At 43.4% G+C, this 25,748-nt stretch overlaps 1 protein-coding gene across 1 annotated transcript in view; it reads right to left on the minus strand.

Annotated features, from left to right (window-relative positions):
* The window catches only part of AMFR (autocrine motility factor receptor), a 44,349-nt gene that overhangs the window by 5,264 nt on the left and 13,337 nt on the right, over positions 1 to 25,748 (minus strand). The window contains exons 3-12 of the mRNA XM_019455906.2: positions 25,557 to 25,721; positions 24,121 to 24,273; positions 21,313 to 21,353; positions 21,016 to 21,148; positions 18,229 to 18,362; positions 17,255 to 17,365; positions 9,469 to 9,659; positions 7,106 to 7,209; positions 2,039 to 2,173; positions 240 to 323 (exon numbers count right to left, since the gene is read on the minus strand). Coding sequence (XP_019311451.2) covers positions 240 to 323; positions 2,039 to 2,173; positions 7,106 to 7,209; positions 9,469 to 9,659; positions 17,255 to 17,365; positions 18,229 to 18,362; positions 21,016 to 21,148; positions 21,313 to 21,353; positions 24,121 to 24,273; positions 25,557 to 25,721 — 1,251 coding nt within the window. The remainder of the gene's footprint in view (positions 1 to 239; positions 324 to 2,038; positions 2,174 to 7,105; positions 7,210 to 9,468; positions 9,660 to 17,254; positions 17,366 to 18,228; positions 18,363 to 21,015; positions 21,149 to 21,312; positions 21,354 to 24,120; positions 24,274 to 25,556; positions 25,722 to 25,748) is intronic.

Consider the following 25,748-nt stretch of genomic DNA (forward strand, 5'->3'; position numbering starts at 1 on the left):
TTTGCTAACCTGACATACCGGAACAATGTGGCACGAGGCCTTCTCTGACACCACTGAGGCCTCATGCACACCAAAGGCAGGACTGAAGACCACTGCCGGGCACGACAAGATTGCCCCCGGGCCCATACACTCTCTCTCTCTCTCTCTCTGTCTCTCTCTCATACACACACACACACACACACACACACACACACACACACACACCAGACACACACACACCCCGCCTTTGCACACCTTACCTGCACAGAAGCTTCTCCCTCCTCCTGGTCTCCGTTTGGCCTTTCTACAGGACTGTTCAGTGCAGGCCTGATGCCATCTGAGCGCTGCAAGAGAAAAAGCACCACAGACCGTACAGAGCTGCTCAGGGGCTTATGGAACAGGGCCGGAGAAATCCTGGGGTACAGAGGGAGCTCCGGTCCCCAACGCTGTCTGGGCTTTTGACAGAGTCTGCAGCAGCAAAGAAATGAAGATGCTACTAAGATCGAAGAGAAGACAAGGGCGCCTGAGTGTGAGTCTGAGTCATCAACTGGCACCGCATTCAGTTTCTCCTCAGTGACAGTGACTGGACGGTGACAAATCGACAGCAGGTAACACTGACTGAACGCTTGCAGAAACTCAACGTGACCATCTCGTTTATCTTAACACCCTATGAAATAGGTACTGTCGTTCTTCTCATTTTTAGGCAGTCTGAGATCTTGGCCAAGGCCACAGATGCTCTGGGGCCCTGCCCATCTCCCTGCAGGTCCTGCCACGTCAGCGCGGGCCGGCCAGTTTCTGCAATTCATTGCCTGAGAGCTCACTCTGGCTGCACAAGGTCACTCTGAGCCCCACCCCCTCAAGCAGCCGTCAACCAGCAGCTGACGGGAAGTGGCATACAAATGCCCCTGCTCACTGCCACTTGGGAGGCCCCAGTGGGATCAAGCCCTAGGCATCCATGACAGTAACCTGCCGGGTAACAAACCCTTACTGGCCGCCTTCCCCGCACCGCCATCTCACAGCCCCACCTGCTGCCTGTTTCCTGCAACCTTCCCAGATGAACCACTGGCACTCGAATCCTTGTCCCAGGCTCTGCTGCTGGATAATCCAAAGCCAACAGCCAGGTCAAATAGGGAAGGACAGATAAGGCAAGTCTAATGTCAGCCCATTTGATGCCACGCTCTAGGCTCATTCTCTCTTGAAAGATTCTCAAATTTTAGGATTTTATTAATAGATTTCTACATAGTCTTATACATGAAGTTGAATAATTTCTTGTTAAATGACTCCTGGTCATGTATCTATCCCCTGGTCCTGCCAGGAACCTTGTTTTGAAATGTTAATACTGCGTCAAATCGCTAGTATACATCTGAAACTAATGTAACATTGTAGGTCAACTCTATTCCAATAATAAAAATGAGAGTAAATAAATCAAATGTTAATAGTTCTTGTGCCCATCAACGAGGTTATATAATGGGCCAGGAAATGTGACCTTTTAAAAACAGAAGTATCATAGCTATTACAGCTAATGAAAAAAATCCCACCAATGTGCAAAGCCAACCGGGGACAGAGGGCATTACCTCCTAGAGCTGGGGGTCAGCTTTGGCCTGCAGCCAAATCCACCCTCCACCTATTTTTATGGATAAGTTTTTCCTAGAACACAGTCACGCACATCCATTCACACACTGTCAGTGCTATAGCAGCCACAGCTGAGATGCGACAACAGGAGCCACATGGCTCACAAAGCCTACGCCTATCTGCCCTTTACAGAGAAAGGTTGCCAATCCTCGTCCCAGAGGAACCAAGGTTATGACCTCCTGGACTGGCGAGGGCAGGCTGATGTGGGGTGTGCATCTGTACAAAAAATTACCCCAATACACTTGTCCTTGTCTTAATCTGAGCCTCTTTGATGGGTCTGTCCTCAAACTTTGGAAAGTGAGGACATTCACAGAGACCCTTCATCAAATCATGAGTGATATTCAATTAAGTAGCTAAAGAGTTAAACTACAGGATTAAATCTCTGTGAAGACAGAATCCACTTTTCATGCATAAAACCCCAGTGTACCTGTGTGGGAAAAGGTACTTGAATCCGTCCTTCTAAAATGTTGTCCGTTGTTATTTCTACCGAGCGTGTCAGCTGGAGGTCCTGCAGCACCAGGTGGTATGGCACCTGGGGAAACATTTCTTGAATCTGATGAGCCTGTAGGAATACAAACATGGAAGCCTTGGAAACGTTCACCTTCAACAGTGACTCCTTGGGGTCATGGTGTATGGCAAGCTCTGAGCACTGAACTCGGCATTCCGCCTTGAAAACACAGGCAAGGCGCCCCTCTATTCTGCAGATCCCCATCAAACCTCACTCATTCTAGCATTTTCCTAGGATGCCAAACAGGTAGCTGGGGATAGCCTCGATTTCAAAATAAAAAGAGCATGGAAATCCAGCTGGATCTCGAAACAGGTTCAATTAGAATATCCCAATTTTAAAAAGTGTTCATTTTAAAGCTCGGTATAATTCAGGTAAAAAAAAAATGTGTTCTCCTTAAAGAATAATGCCGAAAAGGAACAAATTTCTGATACCACACCCGCATGGATGAAATTCCAATGCATTAGGCTAAGTGAAAGAGCCTGGCTCAAAGGCTATGCGCTGTATAATTCCATTTATATGACATTCTAGAAGAGGCAAAATTAAAGGGACAGAAAACTGGTTAAGTGGTTGCCAGAGACTGAAGGTGGGGAGAGGAAGCAATTTTACAAAAGGGCACAATGGAATCTGGGGCGGGGTAGATGGAACTCTTCTATACCTTGAGTATGGTGGTGGCCACACAACCGTATGAATTTGACAAAATACACAGAATCGGATACTATGAAGGGTGAATCTACCCGATGTAAATTATTACACCACCATCAGAAAAAAAAAGATTATAAAGAATGTAAATTCGTAACACTAGAGCTGTAGATTTCAAACCACCCTCTAGAAACGTCTCAGAGTCCACGTGGGCGGGGCTCTGAGCAGCAGTCTGTGTCTAGGGGAAGATGGCACAGGTCTCCCAGCACACCACCACCCATACTTGCATCAAAGGCCCAGATTTTATTTTTCAGGTATGTACATTCATTTTGCAATGCTTATGTTCATGGTTTTATTGTGGAAAAGCCCCAATGATCAAAAAAACAAAAGAGCAGGAAAAATGTGATTGCTTTCGAGGCATAAGGAAGTCTACCACTGGGGTATTAGCTCCTCAGGAGCACAGCACTGTAACTGCAGAAGGAGAAGGTGTCCAACATCAGGGCCTTGAGAGCAAAGACCAGGGTGAAACACGCACAAAGCTTCACTTAGTGTCTCACTGGGGTGGGAGGGCTAGACAGGCAGAGCCCAGCAGTGGGACCAATAGCCCCGCACTTCTGGGTCCCCTCAGGGTTTCTATGAACGGGAGCTGATCATTCCCCCCGCCCCAGGGTCAAATGAACACTAAGTGAAGAAGAGTCCATAAAAACCTAGACAATCAGGTAACATTCTTCTCCATTCTTCAACAGCTTCCCCCTCATTTCCCTGAGATTCATTTTACCAGACCAAAGCTTTTCTTCCAGAAAATCCAGTGAATTAAATATTGGATCTTTATAAAAAAGGTATGTTCTAGTAAACTAATTACGTTAAGAATAGGCTATTCCAATCCATCATGGAGCTAGAGAAAGACCAACCGGGGACTATCAGAGAATGCTAAACACACCAACTCCAAGAATAATTCTTATTCCTAGAGGGTTACGTGCCCGTGATTCTGGCTTTTTTAGGGAGCAGGCGAGGTGATCCACCTGCAGGACTTCAACAGCTGCCAGACCCCAAAGTCCACACACAGAGCCTGACACAAGCCGGTGGGTGGCCGCATTAGGCCGCCACACTGCAGACCATCTGTGTCCGTTAGGTCGTCACTCACACACTCTGCTGACGTGGCCGAGCACTTCCCTGAGGAAGCAAGAGGCAGCAGGAACCCAGGACTTTTCCTGTTATTACTATGGTCAAAAACATATAACCATCCTAACCATTTTTCAGTGTACGGTAGGGCGAACCATATGCACATGACCGTGCGACAGATTCTAGAACTCTGCCATCTTGCAAAACTGAAACCCTGAGGAGCAACTCCCCATCGCCCTCCCCACTGGCCCTTGGCAACCCCCATTCTAATTTCTGTTTCTAAGAGTGAGACTAATTTAGAGACCTCATCTGAGTGGAGTCCTGCAGTGTTTGTCTTTCTGTGATGGTCTTATTTCATTTAGTGTAACGTCCCGGAGGTTCATTCACGTTGGGGCACGTGATGAGATTTCCTGCTTTTCTAAGGCTGGCTAATATTCCACTGTATGCATGTGCCACACTTCTGGAATCCATTCATCCACTCACCTGGCAGACACTCGGGCTGCTTCTGCCTCTTGGTTATCATGAGCCAGGCCTTCTACTTAAACCACGCCTCAACGAAGCGCTGGAGCTGCCTCCGTCCGCCCTCCTAACAGAGGCGAATGCCTCTCTCCTGACCCCACCCTCCAGCTTCCCGTCTTCCTCTTCCATCTTTACTTCCCTGTGTGCACCGCACTTTCCATCTCTCCCTCTCTAGTGATCGTTCCCATTTGCACCCCAAGCATGCTTCCACATCTATCTTTACAGAAGACCCACAGGTACTCAAAAGAAGTGAGACCAGAGAACAGAACTCGTACAGCCATGCCCGTCGCAGCATGACGCACAAAAGCCCAAAGGCGGAAGCAATCCAAGCGGCCGTCGGCGGAGAGTCACGTAAGCAACGTGTGTGTGGTCTCCACACGACGGAACACCATTTGGCCTAAGAAGAAACTCTGACCCCTGCTACAACACGGATGAACTCGGAGGACGCTGTGGCAAGTGAAATAAGCCAGGCTCAGAGAGACAAACTGTGATTCCGCAGCTGTTCCTGGGCCGGGGACTGGGTGGATGGACCAAAGGATGAGAGAGCATGACTTCCCTGGATCCTCCTCTAGAGCTTCTGGAACTTGTGCAGAAAGGACCTGCTCAAAAACCTTCAAAAAAGAAATCTTAAAAAAGCCAAAAGCTCCCCTGACACTACAATCCTCGCGAGCTACCACTTCTACCGCTCCGCCCACTTTTACCACACGCTGCCAGCCCCGGTCTGTTTCTTCAGTGCCCACTCATTTCCCAATCTACCGGGAAGATCCCATCCCTCAGGCCACGGAAGCCGCCTGTTCCTCTGCAGTTAACCAACCGCCTCCATTCTGCCGAATCCAACACGTCCTCCTCCGACCTCACCTTCTAAGAATCCCCACGTGCTCGCCTTGCACCTTCTCCCGGTCTCCCTCCTCCTAGGTCACCATGTGGCCCCTCCCTCTCTGCCAGCCCTCGCCCGGAGTCCTCTCCTCGTCGTGAGCCGCATCCTCTCCCAGGAAGAGACCCGCTCCCCGCCTCGAGGAGCACCTACAGACCGAGAACTCCCAAGCGTCCAGCTCCAGCCTGACCTCTTCGGCGAGGTCCAGATGCCTACGTGGCATCTCCATGCGGATGGCTCACCTCTGGCCGGAAGGAAGGCCGAAGCCCCGTCCTCAGTCCTGCTTCCGCCCATCTCGGTACGCGGGCCCCCCAAAGCAAAGTGTCGTCCAGTCCTGTCGGCGCATCATCCCAAAGTGTCTTCAAGCCGCCCCTTCTTTTCATTCTTACTGCCAACACCCTGGTCCAAACCACTATCTTTTTCACCTGCATTATTGCACAGCCCCCTAACTGGGCTCGCTGCTTCCATCCCTGCCCCTCTATAACCCAGTCTCTCAGAAGCAAATCATTCTGTTAAATGTCCTGTCAGTCCCCTGTGGGAGGAAAAAGGCCTTGAACAACCTTCTAATACTTTCACAATAAGATCTACACCGAGCTGTGGCCTACTAACCCCTGCCATGACCCGGCTCTGCAAAATCAGCATGCATCACAATCTTGGTCTCTGACTCACTAGGCTCCAACCACAGTGACCGCTCTGCCCCCAGGGCTTTCTCACCTCATGACCTTTGAGGGCTTTCTCACCTCATGACCTTTGAACCCGTAGGTTCCGCTGCCTCTTTTTCTCCCAACTGCCTCTTTCTCATCCTTCTTGTCTCAGATCAAGTATCAGCCCCTCGGAGAGAACTACTCAGACACCTCCGCTAAAATAGCTCTTACCTCCACCTCTGCCGCACTGCCGGCCTTACTGCCCTCAGAGCACTCACTGCCATCAGCAATGATCTTGTTTGTGTTTATAACCAGTCTCCCCGGCTAAAATCTACACTTCCTGGGAGTGGGGCCCACATCTACCCGGTTTGCCTGGCAGGTGCTATGCAACCGTTTACACTGCATCATGCGTCGCAGGAGTGGGCTTTCAGTACAGATTTGTCAAGTAAATACATGAAGATAAAGGAATGAATGAACAAATGAACCAGTGCCTCTCTGAAGTACTGACCAGGCTTACCCAGGTCAGCCAGCAGCGCTATCTAAGCAGGACTAAGGCAGTTAGCATTTTAAGAGTCCTGCATTCATCATCACAATGAACACTAAATTGCAGTGATAACGACACATGTTTCTCTAAAACAAAAATACCCGCCATATGACAAAGCTTTAGAGAAACACAAAGAATATTTGAACAGTATCCTTGAGCTAACAGTATGTGTGCCTCCATATCTCAAGGTATATAGATACATGTGCATACCCACAGATGTGTGTGTGTGCGTGTGTGTGCGTGAGCACGTGTATTTACTTATTTGGGGGGAGGGAAGGGGACAGGGTCAGGAAAACACATTTAGCAGGCCTTATACAACTTTTAATAAAAGGCCCATCATTCTCTCCAGTCACTAAGTCTCTAAATATTTTTGGTTAGCATCAAGGAGCATCCCAAGATTGGCCTAGATCACAACAGAGCGAACCTGGCGGTGCTCAGAAACAGACAGATGATCTGCCACATATCTAAAATGGAAGCTGGTTTCCAAAGCAGTTTCAAATTTGAAAACACATGAACTGAAGTTGTCCCAGCTACTACGTCACATGCCCCTGAAAATCCTGCTATTTGGCCAGAGTGAAGCACACAGTGCACAGCGGCCAGCCCCTCCCTGATCACCAACCACCCCGAAGCACGGCGGTCCTTACCATCGCATTCAGCTGGGAGTTGCTCGCCTGTGTAATTCCTAGGATGTTGGTGGTGTGCATCACCTCGACGGAGAAACTCGGCAGCCAACTTGCGATCCGGGACCCTAAGACAAAGAGAACCCAGCACAAGTTAGAGATCTCATACCCTGTGTGGTCCAGTCTGGGGTCAGCCGCTCGGGGACCCCAGCTCGTTCCACTGACGGCTTACTGTGTGCCAGGCCTTTTGTACCAAGGGTTTCACACAGATCAGCTCATTGAATCATCGCTACTTTTATACCCGTTCCACTCTTCTCAGAGAAAACTCAGTTCTCATGGTCTTTTGTCCTGAGGGCACTCAGAAGTCAGGTAACTTGCCCAACATCACACAATTACGGTGGATTTGCAACCAGACAGTCAGGTTCCAGAATCCTTCACCACTAGGCCCTCCTGCTTTCCAGACGCCCTGGATCCACAGGTCAATCTGTTCTCCACCTGGCACAGAAGGAAGGCTTTAAGGCTCTACAGCTGCTACGTGAGAGGGGCTTGTGCTCCTGTCACACCGTACACAAATACCACTCACGTGGAGACATCATTTTCACAATTATTTTCATAAGGTATTTTCTACCGCATCGTCTGATTTAAAGACCTTGGTTTTCTGATTCGATTCGAAATTCTTTTCAAAGAGTTCGACAACACAGGCTTGTGTGTGGAGCCAAGAAGTCGGCGGCTTCTGCCATTTCCCCAAGAAAAGGGGGGACCCTAAGCTAAAGCTCCAAGTATTGGTTAATCAAGCTACCTGTTTAGGAGTTATTTTGCTTTCCTTCACAAAGAAGCACCGAGGCATGGAATATAAAAACAAGTTCAATGGCTGTCTCAAGGTCCCGCCCAACAAAATGTGCCTGTTAAAAAACTAGGTTCTTATTTCACGTACTTCCCAGGGAGAAACAAAGTGACTTTTCTATTTTGACTAAGTTTTTAGTACAAATTCATAAGGTAACGGATTATACAGCTGGGCCCCACGTGCAAGATCTGCTGGCGTATTTCCAAAGTCCTACCTGGTAGAGGCCTTAATCGACAGCCAACAAAGCAGCTGCCTCTCAGCCCTCCGGCACCTGTGGCCCAGCCAGCCACGTGGCCTCACCTCCTAGTCTCGGAGACCAGACTCTACTGCCCTTCATCCTCCTATGAGGGGTCTCATCAACACACCATGGCTCCCATAATGCTCCACCCCCTGGCAACTCAAATCAGATCAAAACAGCACTCCTCCTGTGATGACGCACAGGGACACAAGTACCCCAATGTTTACAGCAGCACTTTCAACAATAGCCAAATTATGGAAAGAGGTTAAATGTCCATCAACTGATGAACAGATAAAGAAGATGTAGTTTATATATACAATGTGATACTACTTGGCAATGAGAAAGAATGAAATCTGGCCATTTGCAGCCACGTGGATGGAACTGGAGGGTATTATGCTAAGTGAAATAAGTCAGTCAGAGAAAGATACCGTATGTTTTCACTCATATGTGGATCTTGAGAATCTTAACAGAAGACCATGGGGGAGGGGAAGGGGAAAAAATAGTCACAGAGAGGGAGGAAGGCAAGCCATAAGAGACTCTTAAATACAGAGAACAAACTAAGGGTTGATGGGGGGTGGGAGAGAGGGGAAAGTGGGTGATGGGCATGGAGGAGGGCACTTGTTGGGATGAGCACTGGGTGTTGTATGGAAACCAATTTGACAATAAATTATACTTAAAAAAAAAGAACACTCCTCCTAACAAAATCCCAAGGATACCTATTTCATGGTAACAAATATTAATTCATGGAACTCAGTGGTATTAGAAGTGATAAGAATCCACAACAGCTCACTGCAATATGAATTAAAGAAGGATGATCAACCAGCCCCTGGTGTGCAGCCCATGGCTTCAGAATTTTAAGTAGGGTTTTTACTACAACTCCTTGCAAAACTGTAAGGGACAGAATATTCATATTTTATGGACAAGGAAAAGGCTCTAGCTCTGATTCTGCTTCTGGTACTCACTGGAAAGTCTACTCAATGCTCCTGCATAAGTACTACACTGATGTAATAAATTATTAGCAATGGTTAACTATCATTAAGTGTGGTCCTCACAGGCCTGGCTGAGTCAATATTCATTCCTCCTCTTTCTCCCCCTCCTCCCCCTCCTCCCTGCCCCCATATTCACACAGAATCCAGCAAATGCCTGGCACAGAGTAACTCTCCAGTGCTATCCATGCCTACTGAACACTTTCAATTGAGATGGAAATATTTCTATTAAATTGGCCTAGGCAGGGCAATTTATAATTAAACCAGCATCCCCTTAGGGGAGAACCCCGTGGGTACGGGTTTAGAGGTTGAAACTAACCATCAAAGTGGAAGAAGTGATTGTGTTGGTTTAAGCGAGGGCGGCCTTCGGCGGCTGCTACAGGAACCAAATTCTCATCCAAGTTCTCTCCTTGATGGTCCTCCCGGACCCGGTTATTGTCAGCGATATTAAGAGACATTCTGCATGTTGGGCAGGAGGTGTCTTGTTCTAGCCAGGAACGAAGGCAGGAGCTATGGGAAAGTCCAAAATAAGATAGATAGCCTTAGTATTTTTTGTAAGAATTCACCAGAAGTACTCCGAATGTACCAAATGTGTTGCAACTTTAGCTTCTATTTACGAATAGTGAGATTTAAATGTTGAGAAACGTCTGTTGACATTACCTCTTTATTCATACACTTCCAGTGTGTTCTGCTGTGAACATTAATCCAACAACATATGTGGTCACCTACCGAGCTCCTGGTCATGACCTGTCTGCAGTAAGACTCTTATCACATGGCCCGTCATCTTCCCTTCCAACTCCATTGTCTACTTCAAAATCCATGAGGCTGAATCACCCAACACTCTAGCCTCTTATGTCTTTGAATCTTCTACTGCAGTAATCTGTTCTCACTCTACTTTAGCCACTCACTAACACAGTCACAATCTTGGCCTTCTCTTCAAACTTTTGACTCCAAAGATCTCATTCTAACTAAAGCTCTTCTCCTTCCAGTTCACTCCCAAGACCATTATTTGCTGAGAGCACCCATCCACAATGCCACCACTTTCTCATCTAGCGTCACAACCCCTCAAATCCTTACTCCCGTCCTCATGTCACTTACCTACAACCCCTCCCTTACACCTGCCACCTCAGCTTCTCCAGCCCTCTGCTATTCATACCCTGGTCTCCCAACGAGGCTGGAAGCTTCTTCTGCCCCCTCTCTCAGAAGATGACAATGCCCTAATTATTCCAGATAGGATAACTACTTGTGCTGTCATTAACGGGAAGTATATTAACAAAACCAAGAAGGTTGGATGATGTGATCTCTAAGGTTTCTTCCTATTTTATAACAATATATTACCTTTCTTCTAAGATTTCAAGAAGGCTCCCCATCCCATAACACATTACCTTTCTTCTAAGAGTTCAAGGAGGGACTGAATAAAAAGTGCTCACTTCCTTGGTGTCATTTTTAGTATCTGTGGACATGGGTACATTTATGGAGAGCCTCACCCTAATGTGATGATCCCCTGAGCCTCTGGCAACCTATCAGTACTTACGTATCAAAATTCTCCCTGAGGCCAAGATGGAGCTATTTCTTACTATCTCTGCTCCAGAAGAGCTTATGACAGTAATGTGACAAAATAATGAGTGTGTACGGCCAACATTATCACACCTGAAATAAACATCACCTATATATAAAGGACTTGTTTGTGATCATTTAAGTCAACCAGATAAATGATTATATATTTTAAAAGTTTGTTTCCTTTTCTCATAAGTAAATAAGTAGATAAGTAATTAACACAAGTCCACTTCCCTAACGAACACCCTTAAATCACACCACCAGTAAAATGAGCCTTGTGTGGGACTACAAAAGTATGTTAAGATCCTGGGCACCCTCCAATAATGCCACATTGTGACACACTTTTCATAAGCAAACCTAATTTCATATTCTGCAAAAACCTCCCACATTAAATATAACAGCCTGAAAACTCCAAGGTGAGGACTAGACGCAGTTGCCTTAAAAATAAAAGGCTAGACTTTCACAGCTAAAGAAACCAAACTTCAGAAAAAAACATGTATTTTTTTCTATAACTATAATAATACTCTATTGAAAGAGTATTTCTCCTCCATCTAAGTTTGATACTTCAATGTGACAGAATATTTGTCAGACTCTGAATGAAATCTTGCAAAGACCTATTCTATCAAAACAAATTATCTAGCTATATAATCTGCTAGAACCTAGACATTTAGTGTTATCACAGATTAAAACGAATCTGCCCTTGGTTAGTGTAGTGTTAAGCCCGGACAGCCGGCTTTTCTTTTTGCAGTGCAAGTGCCTGCTTTAAGTTTTGACAGCCTAGGCCTTCACTTCCAAGATGACTATCTCGAATACACACAATGCCAGCCACATGACTAAATAAAGAGCCAGCCCCTCCCCTCCCCCCAATTTGTTTTAGGGATCTTGGTTGATTTTGAAAACTGATCAAGTGGACAGGTTGCGTCTTCTCTTTCTGTGCTTTAAACTCACATTCTTATTTTTTAAATTCACCAAGAAAGAGTGAGCCCATGAAGCCCTAGGCGTCCACCCTCCACCCTAATAAAAGCAGAACCCCAGCCCCACACTTTCATCCTACCCACAACCTGTGTGGCCCCAGGTGTGCTATGTGCTTTCTAAGACCTATACCTATAAATCTTTTTTCCCCAAAGTTTCCTGATGGTTATTGCTAAGGGTGTCTTGCTATTATAATAAGAACCACAAGGGCCAGGGCAGCCCCAATACTGATTATCGATAGGCTGAGACCAGCATGAAACAACTTATCATTCCACAATCCCACTCCCATTCTATTAACCAAAGCTACAAAGTAGGGCAAACCAAGAGGTCCTATTAATGTGTTGTTCACTCAACCAAGACAGATGAGTGTCTTAAAAATTAACCCTTGTGCAGTTAGAAAATACTGAGACAAATGAAATAGAAAACACAACATACCAAAACTTATGGGATGTAGCAAAAGCAATGCCTCGGAGGCAAATTTTATAGCTAAAAATGCACAAAAAGAAAAAAGATTTCAAATCTACAGCCTAACTTTGTGTCTTATGGAACTAGAAAAGGAGCAAAGAAACCCACAGCCAGAAGAAGGAAGGCAATAATAAAGATTAGAGCATAGGTAACTGAAAATAGAGAACAGAAAAACAATGGAATAATCAATGAAACCAAAAGCTGGTTCTTAAAAAAAAAAAAAAAAAAAAAATCAACAAAACTGACAATTCTTAGCAGGACTAAGAAAAGATGCAAATAATTAAAATAAAAAATGAAAGTGTGAAAAAAAAGAAATGAAAGTAGGAACATTATTACCAACCTTATAGAAATGGTAAGGATTATAACAGAATACTAGAAATAACTATAATCTAACAAATTAGAGAATATAGATAAAATGGGCAAATTCCTACCAACAAAGAAATTACCTAAAACGACTCAAGAAGAAATAGAAAATTGCAACAGACTTAAACAAGTAAAGAGACTTGACTCAGTCAAAAAATCTCCCAGAAAGGAAAAACCCAGGACCAGACGGCTTCACTGGTGAACTCTACCAAATACGTCAAGAATGAACCCCAATCCTATTCAAAATCTTCCAAAATACAGGAGAGAAAAACTTCCTATCACACACTATGAGGCCAGCATTACCCTGATGCCAAAACCAGACAAAGACACCACAAGAGTATCTCTTATGAATACAGACGCAAAAATCCTCAACAAAATACCAGTGAACCAAAACCAACAGTACATTTAAAAAGATTACATACCATGAACAAGAGGGATTTATCCTAGGAATGCAAGTGTGGTTGAACATAAGAAAATGAATCAGCATAACATACACTAGAACAATAGAAAAAAAAATCATACGATAATCTCAATAGAGGCAGAAAAATCACTTACCAAAACTAACCACTCTTTCAAGATAAAAATACTCAGCAAACTAGGAACAGAAGAGAACACCCTTAACATGATAAAAGACATTCATGAAACCCCACAGGTAATATCACACTCAATACTGAAAGATGAAAAGCTTTTCCTCCAAGCTCAGGAACAAGATAAGGATGCCTGTTTTCACCACTACTATTCAATATTGTACAGCAAGTCCTAGCCAGAGCAATTAGGCAAGAAAAAGAAATAAAGACTTCCAAATAATAAAAAAAAGTAAGTAAAACCAGCTCTATTCACAGATGATATGATCCTATTATAGAAAATCCAAAACAACACACACACACACACACACACACACACACACTACAAAAGAGCTAATCATCAAATTCAGGAAGTTGCACAGTTATAAGAGCAACATGTAAAAATCAGTTATGCTTCTATACAGCAGAAATAAATAATCCAAACAGGAAATTAAGAAAACAATTCCAGGGGCGCCTGGGTGGCTCAGTCAGCAGAGCGTCTGACTTCAGCTCAGGTCATGATCCCATGGTCTGTGAGTTCGAGCCCCGCATCAGGCTCTGTGCTGACAGCTCAGAGCCTGGAGCCTGCTTCGGATTCTGTGTCTCCCTCTCTCTCTGCCCCTCCCCCGCTCATGCTCTGTCTCGCTCTCTCTGTCAAAAATAAATATTTTAAAAAATTAAAAAAAAAAAGAAAACAATTCCATTTCCAGCAGTATCCAAAAGCATAAAATACCTAGGAATAAATTTAACCAAGGAGATGAAAGACTTGACCCTAAAAACTACAAAGGATTGCTGAAAGAAATTAAAGAATACCTAAATAAAAGGAAAGACATTAATGTTCATGGCTTGGAACACCTAATATTCTTATAACAGTAATACTCCCCAAAGTGATCCACAGATTCAAAACAATCCCTATTAAATTCCAATGGCATTTTGTGCAGAAATGGAAACATGGATTCTCAAATTCATACAGAATTGCAAGGGGCCCCAAACGGCCAAAACAATATGAAATAAGAAAAAGTTGGAGGACTCACCATTTCCCAGTTTCAAAACATACTACAAATTCACAGTAATCAAAACAGCATAGTACTAAAATAAAGACAGGCATGCAGGCCATTGGAATTGAGAGTCCAGAAATAAACCCAAACATCTATGGCCAACTGATTTCCACAGGAGTCCCAAGACCATTCAATAAAAACAAGATTCAACAAATGGTATTGAGACTACAGGACAACCACATGCAAAATAATGAAGTCAGATCCCTTCCTCACTTCGTGTACAAAAATTAACTCAAAAAAGGGGTGCCGGGGTGGCTTAGTCAGTTAAGCGTCCGACTTTGGCTCAGGTCATGGTCTCATGGTTTGTGGTTCCAAGCCCCGTATCAGGCTCTGTGCTGACAGCTCAGAGCCTGGAGCCTGCTTCACATTCTGTGTCTCCCTGTCCCTCTGCCCCTTACCCGCTCACATTCTGTCTCTCTCTCTCTCAAAAATGAATAAACATTAAAAAAAAAAATTTTTTTTTAACTAATTGAAAATGGATCAATGACCTAAATATAAGAGCTAACACCATAAAACTACTAGAAGAAAACACAGGGGTAAATCTTCATGACCTCGGATTTGGCACTGGATTCTTAGACTTGACACTAAAAGTATCAGCAACCAAAGAAAAAATAGGTACATTGGAATTCATGATAATGAAAAATCTGTGTGCATCAAAGGACGTTGTCAAGAACCTGAAAAGAAAAGCTACAGAATGAGAGAAGATATTTGCAAATCATAATATCTGATGAAAGCTTAGTATCCAGAATTTATAAAGAACCCTTACAACTTATCAACAAAAAGGCAAACAACCCAATTCAAAAATGGGCCGAGGACTTGAACAGACATTTTCCAAAGAAGATATACAAATAGCCAACAAGCACGTTGTTTAACATCAATGGTCATTAAGGAAGTGCAAATCAAAATCCCAATGAAATACCACTTCCCACTAGGATAGCTATAAAATAGAAAAATAAATAAATGTGAAATACAAAGCGTGAAGAAATTAGAACCCTCACACATTGTCAGCGGGATATAAAATGGTGTGGATGCTATAGAGAACAGTTTGGTGGTTCTTCAAGAAGTTAAAAACAGAAATACATATGACCCAGGAATTGCACTCTTAGGTGTATACCCCAAAGGATTAAAAACAGGTACTCAGATACTTGTTTAAAAATTTGATCACAGCATCATCTGCAACAGCCAAGCGGTAGAAATAGCCCAAAAGCCCAACAATAGGTGAATGGGTAAGTTGCTTAATTATTATAAAATTATCATTTTCTTAATTCAGCCATAAAAAAGGGAATGAAGTGCTGGTATTTGCTGCAACTTGGGATTTGAAACCATTCTACGCAGTGAAGGAAGCCAGTCACAAAACGTAGGATTCCTTTCCTATGAACTGTCCATACTAGGCAAATCCACAGAAAGCACATGAGTGGCTGCCCGGTAATGGAGAAAGGAGAAATGGCCAGTGATTACTTTAGCGAGTATGGGGTGTTATTCTGTGATGATGAAAAAGTTGTGAGACTAGAAAGAAGTGACAGTTGCACAACATGGTGAAATGCACTAAATGCCACTGAACTGCACACTTTACAATGGTTAACTGTATGCTGTATGAATTTTGCCCTAATCAAAAAAGTAAATCCGAAACTTAACCTAATCTTGTGCTTTACGTTTCTTCTAGACCGACGTACACTCTTGGAGTTCTTCTTCCCAACTGTCTCCCAGCAACTTTGAAGAAACGGGTGTGGATTCTCAGGTCTCCCAATCTCAACTGACAGCAGCACTAGACGTGTAGCCGCACAGCCACAAAACCAGGAGAATCCCTGACCAGTCTTCTATTCCTTTCTCAGGGCCAATCCGATGGATCTGTCCACTGCTCCCCAACCCTTTTCCACCACTGTGGCCCAAGCTACTCTCAAAACACACCCGAACCACTGCGGCCATTACTAACTAGTCCTCCTGATTTTCTTAGGCTGCAAATCTGATCCCCAACCCCTCCTAAAACCCTTCGATGACTTCGCCCCTCCTTCCACTGGCCCTCAAGCCCCTGCAGGGTCTAGCTTCTGCCCGCTTCTTCTGCATCAGCAAATGCCACTCCTTATGATCTAAGCCCCGGGCATATAGAATCTCTTCCCATTCCTTCCACACACCTCATTCTGCCCTGTCTAGAGGATCTCTCTCCTTTTGCTGACTCAACTCCTACTCATCACCAAGAGTCACTTCATCCAGGCTTGAGTCAGATTCCTTTGCTACAAGCTCTAAAGAACTATGTTCCTTCCCCTTAGAGCACTTAGCTCGATTTATAATTATACATTCAGAAACGTGCCTGCTTAATTCATGTTCGTCTCCTCCATTAGGCTGTAAGCTGCATGAAAGCAGAGACCATGTCTGTGCTGTTTCACTCCCAGACCCCAACACAGCACCCAGCACACAAAAAATTCTATCAATAAATGTGTTCAGTTACTGATACTCCAGCTCCAAACCCCTTCCGATATTAAAAAAAGAAAAGAAAAACAATTTGGTAATCTAAAATAAGGAAGGTTAAAGATATAAAGATGAAAACTTTCCCAATATGCAAAAATGATCACTCCCTGGGAGAGGAACAAACCTGTCCCCACATAGAACTGGTGCAATCTTAAGGATTTTCTGAAGATCCTGTGTTGTTATCCCTGAAAATACACTCACAGCTCTTCTGGACTGTTCGGTAGTTCTGGTCCAGTCCCCAACTCAGCCCACTTTGCTGGCGTGTTGTTGTGGTGCTGCTTTTGTGCATGTGAAAAATGTAAAAATACACATTCTCTTACCCCAGGGAGCACAGAAGCTGTTTGAAAGCAAGGACTCCCCCACCCCCATCCCTTTCTTTTAAATCTTAACAGGCGTATCTGTTCTACTTCAGAGCTTAAATTGACAAGGAGCATGAAGACAGTTAGCAGACCCAGAAATTAAGATGGCGGACTTGTGAGTGGGGAACAGTCCTGCCGTGTAGGCAAGAGGCTGAGGGACAGAGGAGAACCTCCCAAAGCTCCCCAGAGCCCGCACCACTCGCTCCACGACCAGTCTGAGGTAACATCCCCACTCTCTGCTGGGACTGGTCGTGAGCCAAGCACAAACACCCACATGCCCCGGATAGGACACCTGTCCCTACTTGTGGAAAAGATGTCCACAGGGCAGTTTCCTCGCGGCCTGCATGGAGTCCCAGCAGATGGCACAGTCGTCATTATTGACAGCCAGCTCCTCTGGAGTTGCAACCGCAAACCTGTAAGAGACGAATGCACCCGGCAGACAGCTCCGTCAATTCCACACACGTTCACAGAGTGCCACTTCACAAACTTCGCCCTTCTGACACCAGTTACCCCTTCTGACATCTTGTTCCGTAAAACATTCCCGACCATCGAAAACATTACACCTGCTTTCTCTTCACAGCCCACTGAAGCAAGAAACTTACACACAGAAACTAACTCTGTCTTAACTACAGCTCCTCTTAATTCCTTCCACATAACACATTAGCTAAAAAGGACTTGAGAGAGCATTCTAGGCAAACCCCCCAAACAGCCAAACTGTTCCCCTGGACACAAAAAGGATACCCATTAATCTCACATTGTCAGGCTTGGTTTACCCTCAGGTTGGTGAGTGAGTCCCTCCTCTGGTGAGGTTAAGAGCGTGTATGTACATAAACATGCATGAGTAAGGAATAAGTGAGACCCACTTCATAAAATAGAGGGCAGAAGCCCAAGGAAGCTTCTGCTTAATAATAGTGATAAAAATAATGACACAGTAAGAACCACCTAATATTTATTGAGTAGCTACTACATACCCATAACTGTTCTAAGTATGTTACCTGCATTATCCCCTGATCCCTCCCAACAGTTCCAAAAAGAAGGCTCTGCTATCACCCCTAGACAGGAAGCAACTGAGGCACAGAGATTTAAATTAAGTTGCCCCCAAATCACACAGCAACTACGTGGGGATCCACACCCAGCAGTCTTCCAGAGCCTCCACTTATTCTCCTCACCTTTCTGTAAATAGCTTACAAAAGCAGTTCTCATGTAACCTGGGATCTGTTACTATGAAAGATCTAAAATGAGTGCACTTGGGCAACATCAGCTCAGGCTCGCTCACCTGGCTTCCATGTTCCCAACCACACGCAAGTAGTTCTTGTGTCGCCGGATCCGACGCTGCACTTCGTGGAATAGGTAACGCAGCTGCATAAAGATGACCAAGCTGGCCATGGATAACCAGATGTTGCCAAATAACTGAACAAGAAGGAAAGAGAACAGAATACACCATAAGATGAATGTGAACTTGCTAGTGACGAAGGTTAAGGCGTGCAACAGAAGCTCTTACTGTTGGAAAAGCTGAACTAGAACAATCTTTTGGAAAGCAAGCACATATATTTACCTCACGACCATAAACAATGCACATGCTCTTTGGCCTGGCCATTCTATCACCAGCTATCTTTTCTCAGGTACTAATCAGAAATTTAAAAGCTTTATGCACAAAGATGTCCATCCATGCAATTATAAAAAATAAAACCAGGAAATGAGCAAAATGTCCAGTAGGGAAATGGGTTCATATAATGTAATAATATATAGCCACTAATTACATTTATTATAAAGTTATATATTAACATTATACTGTATTTTATGTATAATCTTTTTAAAGAATAATTACATGGAAAAATAAGTGAAAAAGGCAGGATAAAACTACCTTAAAAGAACTCATATGTGGGGTGCCTGAGTGGCTTAGCCAGTTAAGCAACTGACTCTTGATTTCAGCTCAGGTCATGATCTCACAGTTGGTAAGATCGAGCCCCGTGTTGGGCTCCAAGCTGACACCTTGGAGCCTCTTTGGAATTCTCTCTTTCCCATTCTCTCTGCCCCTCCCCTGCTCGCTCGCTCTCCCCCTCTCTCACTCAAAATAAATAACAATAAATAAACTTTAAAAAACACTAACATGTGATAAAAAAGATTATGTAAAGATGTAAAATAGGAAACAACTGAATACAATCTAAACATCCATTACGAAGGTTAGTTAAATCATCATACATCTATATGATGGGATTTTTATACTGAAGGCATTAAAATGGTTTAGAAGAACTGTGGCTAGGGGCACCTGGGTGGCTCAGCCAATTAAGTGTCCGACTCTTGATTTCGGCTCAGGTCATGATCCCAGGGTTGTGGGGTCAAGCCCCACGTTGGGCTCCATGCTGAACACGGAGCCTGCTTAGGACTCTCTCTTTCTCTCTCTGCGCCCCCCACTTGACCCTTCCACTGCTCACAGCTCTCACGTTCTCTCTCTGTCTCAAAATAAAAAAATAAATAAAATTTTTAAAAAAAGAACTGTGGCTAGCACCCGACAATAGAGATAAATACATTAGCTAAAAATAAAGCAAAAGTGAACTGCATGTCTAAAATATGATCTCAATTTATGACTAGATATACCTGAATATAAAAACAAATAAAATGTTAACAGTTATCTTTGGGTATTTGTTTCGGGGCGAGGGGATTTAAACAACTATACGTGGTTTTTTTTAATATGTTTTCAAAGTTACTTTCAAAAATCAGACTTAGAACTGTTCTGTGTCAAGGCACCTAGGTGGCTCAGAAGGTTGAGGGGCTGACTTCGGCTTAGGTCATGATCTCATGGTTCACGGGTTTAAGCCCCACATTGGGCTCTGTGCTGATGGCTCAGAGCCTGGAGCCTGCTATGGATTCTGTCTCTCCCTCCCTCTCTCTGCCCCTCCCCGACCTGTATTGTGTGTCTCTCTCTCAAAAATAAATAAACATTAAAAAAAAAAAAAATGTCCTGTGTTGGGGTGCCTGGGTGGCTGTCGGTTAAGCATCCGACTCTGATTTCAGCTCAGATCATGATCTTGAGGTTCCTGAGATCCGGCCCCATGTCAGACTCCCTGTGCTGACAGTGTGTGGAGCCTGCTTGGGATTCTCTGTGCCCCTCGCCCACTCATGCAGCACATGCTCTCTCTCTCTCAAAATAAGTATTTAAAAAAAATAAAATAAAATGGTACAAGTACTAAAAAGAAAAGAAAAGAAAAGGAGAGAAAAAGAAAAAGAAATGTCCTGTGTCTAACCCAGTAATTTTTAAATACAACTTTAACAGGCTTATAATAATTCAACTGCCCACCAAATACGTTGATTCTCACCATCACTGAAGTGTTAACCATTGAAACAGAGTTTCAAATTTCTTGCACATAAGTAAAATGTAAACAACGAAGTAGGAGGAATTAAGTACAGGTGCTTTCTTTTTTTTTTTTATTTTTTTTTTAAATTTTTTTTTTTCAACGTTTTTTATTTATTTTTGGGACAGAGAGAGACAGAGCATGAACGGGGGAGGGGCAGAGAGAGAGGGAGACACAGAATCGGAAACAGGCTCCAGGCTCCGAGCCATCAGCCCAGAGCCTGACGCGGGGCTCGAACTCACGGACCGCGAGATCGTGACCTGGCTGAAGTCGGACGCTCAACCGACTGCGCCACCCAGGCGCCCCAGGTGCTTTCTTTTTAATTGTAAAGACAGAAAATTTATGAATCCATGAAGTAGCTAACACTGCAAGAGCTCCCATGATCCCCTACAAAGTAACTGCTCCATAGAAGTCATAGAAACAGTGTGTAGCACACTTTCTAATTTCATATTAGAAGAATTCTCAGTGACTTAGTGGAGTTAGCCGAATGTCCTAGAAGGACAGCAAACCCCTCCTCTGGCCGGGCTCCAGCCGAAGAGGCACGCCATTGCTTTCTACCCGGTGGCAGAAACACAGAGGGGCGCAGCTGCATTTATTTTTATAGTCTTTACATCCTTTATCCACAAATGGTGCATTTGCTATGAACTAACCAGGGCTTCTGTTTCTAAAAACCTTTGCTCTCTGTTAGAGCTCCTTCTGAGGAAGCTTACCAACATGTGAATATGATGCATGAGGTCCAGGGACAAGAGAGTGAGTTCCATGACAAAATCTGTGTAATAGACATAGGTTCCTTTTCCTTCCCATGTCCCTTCATGGTTGAGGTCCCAGAGGTGAATTACATATCTGCAATGAACAGAGAAAAATCTTTTCAGTAATTACTGTGACAATTTAATTTGGCTTAAACATGATATAGTACAGTCACATTTGTATAGATTTCATTCAGGTCATATCTTAAAATCAGCAGTATGAATAGACCTCGATCACCTCCTTCCCAAATTTCTACTCACCGTAAAATCACATGAGCGGTCCTCACTGTCACAAGAAGAGACTATAAAGAAAGGTATATTTTTTCTTTTTAGTAAAATTTGTAACTGCTCAGGCCAAACTTACTTTTACAAACAGATAAGAGACAAGCATTTCTCAGTTCAATTAAAAAGCAGCTTTATTCAAGGGACATTTAGGGAACTGGACAAACGTGGTCAGAAGGTACAAACTTCCAGTTACGAGATAAGTAAGGACTGGGGATGTCATGCACAGCTATTTTTTACCTGCTTCAACTACAGTTTTACCAAGTATTTTTTATCTGCTTCAAATTTCCACGGAATACTTTCATGACCTAGAAACCCAACTTTTATTAAGCCTTTTCCTGTTAATAGGTGACAACCAATTACACTTGTCCATCTCCTGGGGAGCCCTTTTGCAATCCTGAGGTTCATGCTAGTGGTCTGACGATCACTTCTATTTTATACAGCAGTAAGTCACCATCATCAGTCACCTCAAAGGGTGTCTGAATACCTGGTGACCCTATACCCGAGCATAGTTTAGGTACCACAGTCTGAGATAAGTACCTGCTCTCGACATAACACTTTGTGTGCTCCCTTTGCCCACACAGAAGAACGAAGGAAATAAAAAATAAATAATAAGCCCTTTGTAGAACTCTGTATCACAGAAATTGATATTTAAAAAAGTCCTCTTAAACTGCCAGAATAGAACTATTACATTGTTTGAGATCTGGAACTTCCAATTTATAAATAGAAAGTATTTTACAAAGAGAAATACTATAAATATAAAAATATGATTAAGTTTAAAACATGAAATCTGTAACATGATAAATTATCTTAAAAAATCAATACTAATGAACTAAAATAAGGGGCGCCTGGGTGGCTCAGTCGGTAGAGCATCTGACTTCAGCTCAGGTCATGATCTCACGGTTTATGGGTTCGAGCCCCGCGTTGGGCTCTGTACTGACAGCTTGGAGCCTGGAGCCTGCTTCAGATTCTGTGCCTCCCTCTCTCTCTGCCCATCCCCCACTCGCGTTCTGTCTCTCTCTCTCAAAAATAAACGTTTAAAAAAATTAAAAATAAATAAAATAAAAATATGTACTATAGTATAATCCAATAGGCCTAACTTAAATGTCTTTATTTTTAAGTATATCTTTTCCAAAGTTTGGCCTAATATTAAAAGTAAAGGGTGTCTCAGTTCATTAAGTGTCTGACTCTTGATTTTGGCTCAGGTCATGATCTCATGGTTTTAAGATCAAGCCCTGCATCAGGCTCTATGCTCGTGGAGCCTGCTTAAGATTCTCATTCTATCTCTCTCTCTCTCCACACACACACACACACACACACACACACACACACTCCCTCTCTTAAAAAAAAAAAAAATGCAAGAAAACCAGAGTATCATGCAAATGGTGATTTATAATAAAATATATTTAAAGCAAATTAGTAACATAAATCAGTGCAAAAAAACTTTTAAACAGATATTTTCAAGAGAAATATACACATGCAGAAACTATTCAACTAGAATTGCAAATGTTTTTACTAAATACTTAAATGCTCCTTTCCTAATTTTACTTATACTACATTATATTCTGAAATCAATGCTATTAAGCAAAAAAAAAATTTTATTTGTTCATTTATTAACTTATATTTTAAAGTAAACTCTACCCCCAACGTGGGGCTCAAACTCACAACCCTAATCAAGAGTCACACACTCTACCAACTGACCCAGCCAGGTACTCTAATAAACTTTAACCCTATTCTAACAAATTCCCAAACAGTAGTTCAAACTTAGTGTTTTGATATTAGTTAATTAGCTTTAACAATCTATTGTTTCATTCGTTTTCATTAATAGTACCAATTATGGTAAAGATAAAAGTATTTTGCCCTTGGCCTGAGGAAAAAAGCAGATATAGCAAATGAACATAAGGACATCCAAAAAATTTTTCTCTCTTTTTTTTTTTAAAGCTTATTTATTTTGAGAGAGAGAGAGTATGCGTGCACACACCAGCAGGGTAGGGACAGAGAGACAGGGAGGGAGAATCCCAAGCAGGCTCTGCATTGTTAGCATAGAGCCCGGTGAGGGACTCAGACTCACAAACTGTGAGATCATGACCCTAGCCAAAACCAAGAGTCAGACGCTTAACCAACTAAACCACTCAGGAGCCCCCCAAATTTTTATTTCTAATGAAAAAAGCTGGTATATTCAGAAAGCAAATTTAAAATATACATGAGTATCTCAGATTATTCTTCCAAAATAAAAAAAGAACTTATTTATGTTATTCTGTAAAATATTATGTAAATAAATAATTTATGTCCTATATAAAAAAAACCCAATTATAGAGTATTTCCTTTTTAATCACCACCAATCAGTGTTCATTACATCTGAGGGGGAATAATGCCCTTCCTACTAGGGAAGGATGGCACCTTGGATGTCACCACTGCCCGCTCTGGAACCTTAAACAGTTCACTGCACCCTCTATGCCTGTTTCCCCATTCATAAACAGGAATAATAAAATGAGTCAATACACATAAGGTATTAGAGCAATCCCCAGCATACAATAGGCACTATAAAAATGTTGGCAAAAATAATTACTTTATTACATTGTAGCAAGGATTACATAAAGTAACACTTTTCCCTTCAATATCAGTATCCAACACAAAAGCAAGGAATTCAAAATATGCTTGTTAACAACAAAAGACCAAATATCCATCAGTCACTGCACGAGTGAAAATAACCTGACAAGGATCCTCTCGCTTCCTTGAAAGTAGACTGGAATATGATCAGAGCAAAAACCTGCATCCACATCTTACCTCTGCTGCCATGAAAGCCAGCGTGTGCATCCCGTGGGTGTAGCCTGTGACACAGCAGACAACTGCTAATCCACAGCAAGAAAGCAGCATCGCGATCAACAGAGACAGCACTCGCCCATGGCTGCTCATGGGTGTGGTGGGGGAAAAGGAGAGCTGAAATGTACAAAACAGGAGAAGGAAGCTCATTCTTCTTCACTTCAGTGTTAAGCTTCACTGAGAAACTCAAGGTTAATCTTGGTGTCTTTGCTCAGGAATCTGTGCTTAGCTGTGTGGCCCTAAGCATCCCACTAACAGACAGTCAAAATTCTCCAACCAACCTAAATATGAGTATGAGCTGATATTTAAGAGATCTGTATCACTTAATTTACAGAAAGTAACAATATACATTATATTTTTATCTCAAATTCTCCAGGATCCTCCTACCAGTGGGATTATAAGCCTCCCCAAGCAATTTTCCAAGGGTATATCATTCTCTTTTTCAACATTCAACGGCACTCCAGATTGCATCATGTTCTGTTGTGTTTCTTTCTGGATCTTGCTGTAGAGCTCTCCTCCTGAAAATTCACTTGGAGAACGCTCCTACAGTGTTTAGGGCTGGGACAGCAGAAATGTAATCCAGGTGCAGAACGCCTAGATCACAATGCTATGTTAATAGTATACAAGGAGAGGCCACAGCCAGGAACAAAAGGCTGGGGCTGGGACTCTGAGCAGGAGGGTGGAGATAACAAACCAGTTAGGGAGGTTGGGCACTCCTGTTCTTGACGCCTTAACGGCTTTCAGACTGAGATGAACTCACACAGAGGTGCAAGGACCACCTGGTCCTCAGGGACCAGGGGCAAATAAGGCCCCGGAGTGGGGTTTAGCCGAGGGGCAAAACTGTAGGTGAGAATTTCCCCAGGATCCATGACATCAGTTTGAGTGCCCTCAGGAGTGTGGGTTCGCCTGCACAGCTCTGAAGTGGAGAGGCAGATCTTGCACCCAAAGAAGGATTCGCTTCTCCCGGGACCCAGGAAGCCAAGAGAGCTAATTGAGTCCTGGCCCAGGGGTAGAAACAGCATAAACCAGTCAGTAGGAAAGCTCCAAGAATTAGAGGAAAAAAATGGAAGGAGACTAGAACAGAAAATATCTGGAAGACAGCTGCTTGTTTTCAGTTTATATATTAAGCTTTCCTTGAGCTGTGATCAAAACAGTTTGTGTAGGTGAACTGACCCCACATGGGCTGTAACATAATATGCTATTGGGTAGGGGAGGAGACATGTTCCTACATTCCTTGGCTGCTGCAGGAAGTCCCTCAAGAAACAGGCAGTGGCTACCTGATCAAGGAACCTTGCCTGGAGACCTCCTTGGGACATGCCCTTTATGGCTCATTCATCTTACACAGTCCAAACCTGGCAAACCTGTGACTAAACAAGGAAAGATCATGGCTAAAAACTCACATATTCAAACCGGTCCTTGCAGAGCTGAACCATCAGATGCAGAAATACAAGTCCAGCAAACCAGAGGCACCACATGACCACCTCTTCCACTGTTTGGACATTCAGCACACCAAAAATGAAAATGAACTTGTAGAAAATAAAATTCCAAAACTTGTCCTTGAGGTGCTGAAAAGAAAAATATTTATAAAGGTG

This window comes from Panthera pardus, unplaced genomic scaffold (assembly GCF_024362965.1).
Source record: "Panthera pardus isolate Hobbes unplaced genomic scaffold, ASM2436296v1 HiC_scaffold_18, whole genome shotgun sequence".
Taxonomy (NCBI): domain Eukaryota; kingdom Metazoa; phylum Chordata; class Mammalia; order Carnivora; family Felidae; genus Panthera; species Panthera pardus.